The following is an 11,649-nucleotide window of genomic DNA, read 5'->3' as shown; positions in this document are numbered from 1 at the left end:
TTTTAATTATTTGCTTTGTTTAGGCTTTCGCTATAATTATTTCCTATTTATTAACTTAATTAGTAGCTTTTTTTAATATTTTCGGAAGCTTAAAAGCTTTTAAATATTATTTTTTTGCTTTTTTTTTGTTATTTATGGCTAATTTGCTATAGCGAGCCCTTAGATTTTCGTATTATTTATATAAAGGCTCGTTAATTAAGCAATACGTGGAGAAAAAATCTAAAAAAATCGTTATAGTTATTTATTTCGTGATTTTTTTAATCGCCGTATATTATTTAGCGTATATAGCCTTTTTTATTTTATAATAATTATAATCGAGGTTAAATAATTTTTAACCTTTTTTAGTAAGATCCGTAATCGTTTATTTCCCGTTTTTTTTATTTTATATAATCGGATCGTTATTTATATTTATAGCTTCGAGGGTAATAGCCGCGGTTTTTATATATTTAGTTTTTTTTATATCCGGTTCGACTGGGGTTTTAATTAAAATTATTTTATTTTTAAGGTAATTAATTAATCCGGCAATTTATATTTAGATCTAAAACGCATATTTTTAATTATTTTAATCGGAGGTTATTTTTAACGATGCCGTTAGGCCGATTCCGGCTTTTTTCGTGGTTATTATTTTCGTAGCTTCGGTAAAGGCACTAAAATTTTTAATTATTAATTAAAGTAGTGCTTTCCTATTAAAATTTAAACTAATCTAATATAAATATTAATTATATAATATATTAATTTATATTCTGCGCCTTTTAGTTTTAATAAGGTATACGCTTATTTAGGTGGCCCCGGCTAATCCCCGGGAGGTCCCGTACATCTATCTGAACACTATGGGGTTGATCCGTGTGCTCAAGCACACCCCAGTGTATGGGAACCATAATCCACCATCTGACACTTATATTGCTTGCTGGGGATATATAGTGTGATTATTGCGGATCGGGAGTTCCGTTATTAGGCTCCGATAACAGTATCTATACGCGGGGACGGGTTGGGTCAATTTCCGTTAAAAGGGTGCGGGTGGTCCGTTAGGTAGTGGTCTTCCTATTATTTTTGGTACTGGGTTAGGTGACCTTTCGAGCAGCTTGCGCTATACCTTTCCCTTTATTTTAAAGGGCGTTAGCGCTATATATATCTTTAGTAATAAGTGGGAATTTAGTGGCCCAGTCCGGCAATATTGCTTAGGAGTCGCTTATGCTTATTTTAATGCATAAATAGGATTCACCCACACCTTCCTATAAAGGGTCGGGGAAGGAGCTTAGCTTAATAGTATATTTAGGCAACTTTTGCTTAGGGAGTACCTTCCGTTTAAGAGCGCCCGGTTATACCTTTATGCTAAGTAAGACCTGATTTTATAGCTGCCTATTTTATGGGGTTAGCGTTTAAGGTTTTAGGGGCGGATTAAGGAAAAATCCTGGGATTTAGGGAGTGCCTTCCGATTATATTCTCTTATATAAACGATTATTATTATTATAAAAAAATAAGGTTAGAATATCCGGGGAATATTGTTATAATGGCGTTTTTCGTTGGATTGCTGCTACGGTATTAAACACAAGCTATCGGATTACGGCTTTATCGAATAGCTAATTTTAAGGGTAATTCGGGGCGTCCTCGCTAGTTTAGCGGCTTATTCGAGTTATCCTGCTTATAATAGCGGGCGTTTACCCGGTATATTAGATTTTATATCTTTATGCGTATTGCCGGATTAGGCCAAAATAAGCCACGTTCAAGCCCCTAATCTACTTAATTTATAAGTGGTCGTCCACGAAGTCTAGGAAACATAATACGTTATAATTTAAGGCGTTATAATCCGTTATTTAGGTTTATTTGGGAAAGGGGATGCGGTGCTTAATTATGGCCGTTATAGCTATAGGCAGCGGATATTAATATACGGTGTCGTTAGGATATATTAGGTTATATTATATTATATTAGTTTAATTGGCTTTTGGCTAATTAGTAATAGTGCTATTAATTATTAGGCATTATTAGGTTATAAAGAGAGTATGGTAAAAGCATATATTTCCTATTTATAAATTGGCCGTAAGCCAATCTCTTATATAGCAACGCTAAGCGTTGCGCGCTTAGTCATCTGCTTAGTCATTATATTGGGCTACGCCCAACAGGCTTTTAGGGTATTATAACGGTCGAAAATAATTTTTTAAGCCCGAAAAAGGTTAAAAACCTTTTTAAATTTTATATTATATTAAAAAAAAGCTATAAATTGCCGAAAAATACCGAAAAATGCTAATTTTTATCGAAAAAAACCGGAAATACGGGCTAAAAAAATTATAAAAATATAAAAAATTTTATAACGGTAATTTATTTTAAAAAAAATTTCCGAATAACGTCGAAAATAATCGAAAAGCGTAAAACGCGGTAAAAAATAAAAATAGCCGATAAAAGCAAAAAAAGGTCGAAAATAGTTAAATATATTTTATAGGTTTTATAATGTTTTTATATTTTAAAATCGCCGGTTATATAAGGTTAAAAAAAGTCGAAAAAGGTTTAATTAAATTTTTTTTTTAACTTTTTTAAAAAGCCGCGCTTTTAAAAATTTATAAAATAAATTAGCGGTCGAAATTTATTAAAAAGCTATTTTCGGAAACTTATTAAATCGGTGCGAATATTGCCTTTTTTAGCTATTATAATAATAATTCGAATAAGCATTATTATTATAATTTTTTATAATAATACAAAAGCGAAAAAAGCCGGAATCGTTTGAATAACGGTTATAAACGTCGGAAACGGCCAAAAAAATACCGAAAATAATTATTAAAGCGGCTTCGAAATTAATAATATTAATATTATTACCTTTTTATATTTTATATTATTCGTAATTTTTTAGCGTCGAAAGCAATTAAAATTTATTATAAATTAAAGGTTTACTAAATATTTTTATTATTATTACGCTTTTCGTTAAAATAAATTTATAATATATTTTCGGGCGTAAAAATATTTTTTTTTTACCGTAAATCTTTATTAGCACGTTTTCGATTATTTTCGGTTATTTACGATATAAATATATTATTTACGTAATTTTTTTTAATTATTTTAATATTTCGGCTAATTTTAATATTTAGCTTTAATATTATAAAAACCGTAATATTAGCCTAATTATATTTTTTCGGGCTAAAATGGTTTTTAGCAAAAACGGGAATTTAATTTTTAGCTAAATCGGCGTTATTCGTAACCGGATCGATTAAATTGCAATTATAAGCCTTTAATATAATAATTCCGTTATATAGCGTTTTATTAAGCTAACGGGTATTTTTTATATTAATAACCGTAAATTTGCGCTTAACCGGGGTTAAAAAGGTGCTTTTAGTGCCGGAAAAGATCGGTAAAGCTTTACGGCTAGCTATTTATTTTTTTAGCTTTTAAATGCGTATTTTTAATGCTTTTCGGATTTTTTCGGCTTTTTCCTCCTTTTTTCGGGCTTTTTCGCTTTTAATTCGAGCTTATTTTTTAGAAGCTTTAAGCATTTTTTTTAGCTTATTTTTTTTAGGTTTTTTTTTTCCGTTAATTATAACCGCGGTTAAAAAGCGTCGAAAAACCTTAAAAAAAATCGGAAAGCGTCGTAAAATCGCGTAAATAATCGGTTAAAACCGAAAAATAGCGAAATAAATCGCAAATATTAATTCGGGTTAATAAAAATATTAAGATTATTATAAAAATATAATTAGTAATTTTTCGGTAAAAATCGGTAATAAATAATTATTAAAAGGCAAAAATAATTTTAAAAATATAATAAAAATTAATAATATATAAATTACGGGTTAATATACGTTATAAAAAATAGGCTTTCGGTCAATTATTTAATCGTTTTAAGCCGGGAAAAATTATAAATAACGTAAAATAAGCTATATAATGCATTTTTAGCGATAATAAAATATAAAAATGCTTGTAAATAAGGGAATTTATAGTTATTATAAAATTAGGTAATATATTATAATATATTAAAAGTAATTATTTAATATAAAATTACGTTTAAGGTCGCATATACGCTAATTTAGCTATATTTAATTATATTAAGCCGGGAAAAGTTGCAAACGACGTAAAATAGGTTATATAATGCATTTTTAGCGATAATAAAATATAAAAATGCCCGTAAATAAGGGAATTTGCAGTTATTATAAGATTAAATAATATATTATAATATGCTAAAAATAATTGCTTAATATAAAATTGCGCCCGGGGTCGTATATACGCTAATTTAGCCGTATTTAATCGCAAAAACTTTAAAAAAATCGCGTTACGTATAAAATCGACTCGAAAACCCGATTATTACGATAAATTAGCTTTAAAAGGTATACGTAAGTGGAAAATAGGGGTATATAATAATTATAATTTACCGGTAAATTAATAATTTAAAAAAGCTAAAATTATATAGCTAAAAACCGAGGGAAAATATAAAAAATCTTATAGCATAAGTCCTATTTACGCGCTATTACGTAATTTTAATTAGGCTTAATTAAGAATTAATAATTTTAAATCGGGTTAATTATAGCAATTACGATAATTTTAACAATTACGTAAATTTTTTAGCTAAATACTAATTATAAATAGCAAAAATAATTTTAGATATTTACGGCATATTACGGTATTTTTTAATTTTACGATTTTATTATCGCTAATTATTTTGCTATAAATTACGGTATTTTTTAACTTTATAATTTTGCTATTATTAACGATTTTGCTATTGCTTACGGTTTTGCTATTGCTAATAATTTTTTTGCGTAAGCAAAAAAAATCTGGCTGACAGGGTCAGCTAGTAACTCGATAACCTACGACTATTCCTGCCTTTTATGTTTTAGGGCAAGACCCGAAAACGGCTTGTATCTCTTTGATTAGCAGGAAACTCGTTGTCTTCGACTCGAGCGTCCATCGCGCAACAAACATCAAGAGAGCCTACGCAGCTTTATACGAGAAGATGGGCAGCTAAGGTGTTGGGCTGAAAGACCAACACAGTGATGGTCCGTGCGCTCTTGACACACTATGAGAGATTGGCGTGGGGCCAACCCATGGGTAGAGAGGGCATGCTCAATACAACACTCACGTGATACGACCGTATTGAAGAAATGAAGATAATATTAAAGATAGTCTTCTAAGTTCAAAATTCTAACGTGCACACAAACGGGATAGAAAGCCCTTCCCGTTGAACTAACAGCCTCCTTGAGGCTGTACGCGGATAGCCACATACTTCAGCGTATCATCACGGGTGCCTGGTACAGTGCTTTCACGTTTACTGAGATGTCCCTCAAGCATAACACCGTATATATCGGGATCATGCGGTGATGATATGTATATTCAAGTGTTTTTGTGAAAATGCCGGTAATTATAACAGTTGAACGCGTTTTGGCTGGCTTTTCCCTCATGTCCTACTTTTATCACTTTAAAGAATCGTATAACTAATTTAATTCATGCAAAGGTATCCCTACTAATGATGATACTCATGCCTTCCCAATGAGTACGTATACCCCGATAAGCATCTCGTCCACGAGCATATCTCGTACGATCGAAAAGCCCCATAATTTCTGTCCTGTTCAATAAGACAGCAGGCGTTAGAATGAGGCTTTGATGGAAACGCTAAATAGCGCATATGTAAGTATTCCGTATACTAGCACTAGTAGTTGCAGATTCGTGGGAAGGCAATTCGCAATGGGGGAACACTGGGAAATCCCCTATGATGAAAGATGATTTCTTGTGTGGTTGCGGAGCAAAAAAGGTTGTTAAAGCTAGGCCATCTACCGCAACTGTTATCCCATGCTCCCGGTACTCATTCGTGCCGGGTTCTTGCCTTCCTGGCACAGCCCCAACCACTAGCTAGAAGAATGCAATTGCTAGCGAGAGCAAGCGCTGGACAGAGTGCACGGCGACGGCCTACCACCTACCTAGTCGTGGGGCTATATGTAACAAAGAAAGGCAAACGATATCTCACCTGAGCCAATAAAGAAGGGGACTAAGTAATCGTAAACGCAACGAAAATAGATTGAGTTAATCCTATAAAGCTACAAAAGAGATGCGCTGAAGAGCTATCTAATATACCCGAGCAGGTGATCTGCGGTGGATGCTACTACCTACGTACTGTCATATAAACACTGAGTTATTCTAGAATGAATAATTTAGTTAGCCTACGTGATATAATAACTAAAAGCCTGTGAAACTCTGCATTCTCGTCTCATTCTGCCGTTTCTTCGTCATCGGGATCTAGGTCAACAAGGACCTCATTTTTCAGATGAGCTCCCGACATATAGTCTACTGCGCTGACAAAATCAATATAGCCGCAGTTCGGGCTTGAAATATGGTAACCCATAAGCTGTTGAACCTGAGGTATCTAAGACAAGACCTCGTCTTTCGAATGAATAAGCATTGTATCTCCTTTTGGATGGCAGACGTTAATGTTAGAACGAAAAGATATCTATAGCATTATGGTAAGTTTTTCAGGTGCAATGGGCATACCTCTTGTCTGTAGTATCCTCTTGTGAAGAACATACTATGAATTGTTCTCCTCTGATCAACTGTTCGATTCTCGCCCCCGGCGTGATATATGCTCCCCAGAAAGCAGAGAGCATCACCACGATTTATCGTCGCTACGTAGGCGTCCTCGAGCTGAGCCAATACAGTCAGCGAATTACCTTCGAGTTTTAGAGAGAGAATCAGAACAGTCAACGCACTTTTGGTGGCCTATTATCTATCCAGAGATGGCTGCCTGGGATGACCTGCGTGGCTCCATTCTCCTCATTGGAGTTGACTCCAGCGATCAAGAAACCTATGCAAACATCTGCATGAGGTGACATCCAGTAGCGGTCTGGTCTTTGTGTTCTCCATGGAAGTTCTTGTCATCGCGATGCAGTGGCTGCGCCTTGCCAGTGTGAAGGAGCTACTCAACACCGACGACTGCCCGTCTATACCTATTAGCAGATATCGAACATCTCGAACTCATCACCTTTCACAAGCTTATACAAAGAGCCTTGAAATGTATCTCGCTCCTCCTCCGTAGCCGGCCCATTGGCTAATACTATGTGATTTACACCACCTACACGTTCATAACACGATTCCCCTTTGTGATCGGAAGTCTTTTGTAAAATCCAGGCCTGGAACCTGAGGCGTTCATCTGAATCCCGATACACATGGACCAGCATCAGCTTGAAGGTGCCTTCTTGCAGTCCCTGCCTCAGGGTTTGGCGGGAGGCTTTTCGCGTACCATTGGCGTGACTTAGATAGCTCCTCTGAAGTGTCCAGCGCGTTTCGGTAGCGTTTGTGACAGACTCGTCCGCACCCCACGGCATGGGACAACCATACATGGAGATGGTGTCATTATCGTGCCTTCCATCAGTTCCCTCGACATCTTTCAACGCAAAAGCGGATGCTGGGATCGCGACTGAGGCAAGGTTCAGCACAAGGGGACCCGACTTAGCCCTACGAGCTTCACCTAGGTCCATTCTCTCTTCACCAACCCCGGCCCGGAAGCCAGCCACCTCCAGCTGAAAGACTGTCTTCTCGCCGTCTTCAGCAGACCCATAGGGCAGAGTCCACGACACCGCTCCATGCCACCCCACCCATGACCATGACGGGAAGCCCTGTCTGCGTGAGTTACCCTCTACGCCGTGGTGCCAGCAGAGCCCCGAGGTGTTGAGCTTTGCGTTCATCACGTCCCATCCCATGATGTCCTACTCATCTGGCTTGTAATGAAAGGGCAGACCTTGCACGATGCCGATACACCATCGCTCATCGCGGTCGCGCCACTCGTCCATGTCCGCAAACGGGCACCATTCCAATCCGTCAAAGTTGTTGAGCACGGCCCCAAATGCATTTAGTGCATCTTCTGACTTGGTCAAGTTTCTGCGCGAGTACGCGCCCACTAGATACGCCAACCAGCTGAGTATTTCTATCCAAGGCCCCGTGGCAAAGGCTCGCTGGGTTGGTCCATTGGCGAGCGACCTGCCGGTCCAAAACCTATCACTGGCTCGCAGGGTCTCTGAAACCTCGGTCTGCTCAAGGTAGAACGGGGCCATAGCGCTGCACTCGTAGTAGATCCCGCGGGCGTGGAAGGCAAGGATGCGGCGCGACACGTACGACTCTTGGTACGTCCATCCGCGCGTGTTCCAAACGGAGCCGGCAATGGCGTCGAGCGCCGAGGCGAGTCGCTCGTCCTTGGCATTGGTGTCAGCCGAGGAGAGGCTCGCAGAGCTATCTGTGTCGACATTATACCAGGACGTTCCGGCCTCCGATGGTGAGCATAGAGGCGCCAATCCGGCCTCGGCATCGCCGCCCACGGCGGCTATAATGGTCAGCTCGGCGTGACTGTAAACCTCGTGCATCTCGTCAATCTGCCGTTGCTTGATTGCCAAATTCTCCTGATTGATGCAGTACTGGTCCGCCCACAGGTACCGCATCCCTAAGTACTGCGTCGCGACCATTGCATCCTCTATGGAGCGGGATACTCTTTGGGCAAGCTTCTGCCCTTCGACTAGTGGGACAACTTTCGTATTCGGACCCCAGACATAGCTCAGTGCCACATATGGGATGGAGGACTGCGTGGTGATCAATTGGCGGTACTCGCAGTCGATGAGAGTAATCTCGATATAGGGACCATTGAGCTTCTTGCAGCTTGCGTAGCCAAGGTATGATTTGTTGTGCTTTTGGAAGCAATTTGTTAGAAGCCCTGGAATCTCTGCAAGACCTGGGAAAGGTTCCTCGATTTCTGGCTCCGAGGCCTGGTCATCGCCATGACCCGATGGTGAATTTTTGCTTTCCGGGAGACCGGGAGAAGGTTCTTCTGTACGAGCCGAGGGAGGCTCTTCTGGGGCCGTAATGGGGTCTTCTGGAGGGTCGCTGGAGATGGACGAGCTGCTTTCCGTTTCATGACGGCCTCGCCACAACTTTCTACGCCTGTGGTGGTGACCTCCATGTCTTTGGCGTTTGTGTCCTTTTACTGATGAGATTATTTCTCGAAGGCAGAAGAGGTGCTTGCGATGTTCCTCGGCCATAGCGGTAACAGGTTTAAGCTAGTATAATTCCGTCTTTTGCGCGACTCAAGTCTTTGCAAACATTTGTTCAACAAGCTGGCATCAACTTGAACTGACACTATTGGGTGTCAGTATCTACATGGTATAAATACTTGATCTCCTATTCTTTTTACACGATCATGCGGTGTTGGTGGCACCCGGCGATCCCTGGAAGCCCGCGTACTATCCACATTGACAACACACCGTGGAGTGTGGGACACATTGGCTGCCACTTCACATTTGCGTTCCTGGGCCACAATTAATATTGCTCAACGGCTAAGTTGAGCAGGGCATGAAGTGAGAGAATCTTAGCAAAATTGTATGCAAATGCATAGATCAGTCGCTGAATTATGAAGAAACTCATAGTTTGGGTTTTCTGATTGGGCCTTTTGCTTCGTCATGCTTGAATACCTACCTAGGCATATAAATACTTCGAGGCGGAAACATTGAGCGTGGCTTGTAAATACGGGTCTACGGCCACTATCAAGTGATCCACAACGCTGCGCCCTAAGACGGTAGCGAAATTTCCCTCTGAAGCTTTCGATACAAGCAACATTGAGGAGTTCATGCCCCAATATATTGAAACCGGTACAAGTCAATATCGCTGTCATAAATCCACGTAAGGCAAGTCTCGGCGACATGCCACCGAGTATCAAACAAAACTTCCTACGTCTAGTCGCGCTGTACTAGCTCCTTCCAATACGTATCTCTGGGTGAAAACACCAGATTGGGGCCATCATGGTCAGCAATCAGAGAATCGTACAAGTGAAACTCATCTACACGAGGCCTGCTGCTGGACTGGGGATCACCACCGCCCAGCTCACCTGATTTGCCTGCCGCCTTTTCAAAATCAAAGTACCAGAGCTTCTTGGTTATCACCAGGCTCATCTCGAGATACGCCAAGCCTTTGCCTAGACACAACGCAGAGCCCACTGCAAAGGGGACAAAGACGGATCGCATCGCGGCCATGCTGTCCGCGTCTTCGCCGGCAAGTCAGCGTTCGGTCGAAAGGTCCACGGCTCCGGAAAATAGGCCTCGTTGTGCATCAAGCAGTAGCCGTTAACGCCGACATAGGTGCCGCGGGTTACCACATATCTGTCGACCACAAAGGGCTCGGTCGATTTAGACTGGGGTCCTCCTCGCGCCAGGCCTTAATAGTGGTGGAGGGCGCCATGCGGAGCGATCTGTCAATCACGGCACGCAGGTAAGTGCAGCCGGACAGCTTTGGCCCATTCTTGATGGACTCACTATTGGGGAAGGCGGCGCGGATATCCGTCGCCAGGCACTTATAGACGACTGCGTGGCGAGAAAGATAGAATAAAATGGCGCCTACGTGGCCGAGCCGGCTATTGTAACAACCATGCAGCTCGGAAGTTGGCACCTTTGAATTAAGGAAATGAGGACATGTGCGGTGCGGAGATGCTGTCTCTGCAGAGAACGGGAATCATTTTACGGCACAGCAGCAAGATCATATCACGCCCCGCTCATGGATGGATGATGCATGTTTTCTGGCAAATGCATCGAGGTTGGTGATCGCTATTGAAAACGAGACGTTGACTTTGACTAGCAAGCAGAGCCCATAAATTGGCCCTGCAATCGCGGGCCTCATGTGAGGAACTCCAGCTCCCAGGGCCAACAACGAAGTCTTGTCGCACCTTTCCGCCCGTTGCCCGCGCCACCGCTCTGCACTCCGTAAACGACACACTTTGATCCAGCACCGCCGTAGTACCTTGATTGCGCAATGCAGATGTTTGGGTGGTCTATTTGTACATGAAACTTCATAGCTTAGAGGTTATAGAGCTGCATTGCGATCACGAAATATGTGGAGGTGAAGTTTATCATGCCTTGTGAACCCACGACGCAATCTTGGGGCAGGCCATTTGCGCTGAAGCTACGACACGCTACGCGGTAACCGCAGTAGCCAACTTCTTGCGGATTAATACCGACGATCAGCAGCAGACGACTCAGAGCCACATGATTGAAGGAAGTCAGATATATCCGTCAAGCCTCGGTTCAAAGTCAAATGTAGAGGTGTCCGTCCATTATTGTCTGGAGCTGAAACATCAACACCAGAGTCTACAAGAAGCTTTGCAGTTTCCAGACGCTCTTTCATGTACCCAAACAAATGTGAATCCACAAGGTGATGTAATGGTGTTTCTCCATTACCAGTAGTGGCTGATGGATCGGCACCATGGTCGATGAGTAGCCCGGCGATTTTTGTATGATTATGGCCGCAGGCGTTATAGCATGCTCGATGTAATGGAGTCTCTCCCTGTTTGTTGGTAGCCGATATGTTGGCACCATAACCAAGAAGCAACTTAGCCATTTCAAAGTGACCGCTATAAGCAGCTTGGTGCAATGGTGTATTGCCATTATCGATAGCAGCCGATATATCAGCACCAAGATCAAGAAGCAGCTTAGCCATTTCAAAGTGACCGCTATAAACAGCTTGGTGCAATGGTGTATTGCCGTACTTGCTGGGAGCCGAGAAATCAGCACCACGATCAAGAAACAGCCTAGCCATTTCAAAGTCACCTTTAGAAATAGCTCGGTGCAATGGTGTATTGCCGTCTTCATTAGCAGCCGATAAATCAGCACCGTATTCAAGAAGCAGCTTAGCTATTTCCAAGTGACGGCTTTCAAT

At 41.0% G+C, this 11,649-nt stretch overlaps 4 protein-coding genes across 4 annotated transcripts in view; all 4 read right to left on the bottom strand.

The window, feature by feature from the left end:
* Positions 1-6,911: 6,911 nt before the first annotated feature.
* On the bottom strand, positions 6,912-7,646 carry PFICI_13902 (uncharacterized protein; the record flags this gene model as incomplete). The annotated part of the gene is made up of 1 exon (XM_007842483.1): positions 6,912-7,646. One exon carries the CDS (start codon positions 7,644-7,646, stop codon positions 6,912-6,914), a length of 735 nt encoding a protein of 244 aa, XP_007840674.1.
* A 21-nt stretch (positions 7,647-7,667) lies between these two features.
* On the bottom strand, positions 7,668-8,987 carry PFICI_13901 (uncharacterized protein; the record flags this gene model as incomplete). The annotated part of the gene is made up of 1 exon (XM_007842482.1): positions 7,668-8,987. The coding sequence occupies one exon, from the start codon at positions 8,985-8,987 to the stop codon at positions 7,668-7,670; it is 1,320 nt and encodes a 439-aa protein (XP_007840673.1).
* Positions 8,988-9,677: 690 nt separating this feature from the next.
* PFICI_13900 (uncharacterized protein) lies at positions 9,678-9,974 on the bottom strand (the record flags this gene model as incomplete). Its single annotated transcript, XM_007842481.1, has 1 exon — positions 9,678-9,974. One exon carries the CDS (start codon positions 9,972-9,974, stop codon positions 9,678-9,680), a length of 297 nt encoding a protein of 98 aa, XP_007840672.1.
* Positions 9,975-10,941: 967 nt separating this feature from the next.
* PFICI_13899 (uncharacterized protein) overlaps positions 10,942-11,649 on the bottom strand; it is a gene marked incomplete at both ends in the record, with an annotated part of 3,145 nt that continues 2,437 nt past the window's right edge. The window contains one exon of the mRNA XM_007842480.1: positions 10,942-11,641. Within this exon, the coding sequence (XP_007840671.1) occupies positions 10,942-11,641 (700 nt within the window). The remainder of the gene's footprint in view (positions 11,642-11,649) is intronic.

This window comes from Pestalotiopsis fici, assembly GCF_000516985.1.
Source record: "Pestalotiopsis fici W106-1 unplaced genomic scaffold PFICI_Scf_12, whole genome shotgun sequence".
In the NCBI taxonomy this organism is placed as follows: domain Eukaryota; kingdom Fungi; phylum Ascomycota; class Sordariomycetes; order Amphisphaeriales; family Sporocadaceae; genus Pestalotiopsis; species Pestalotiopsis fici.
This window is presented reverse-complemented; position numbering and strand designations above follow the sequence as displayed.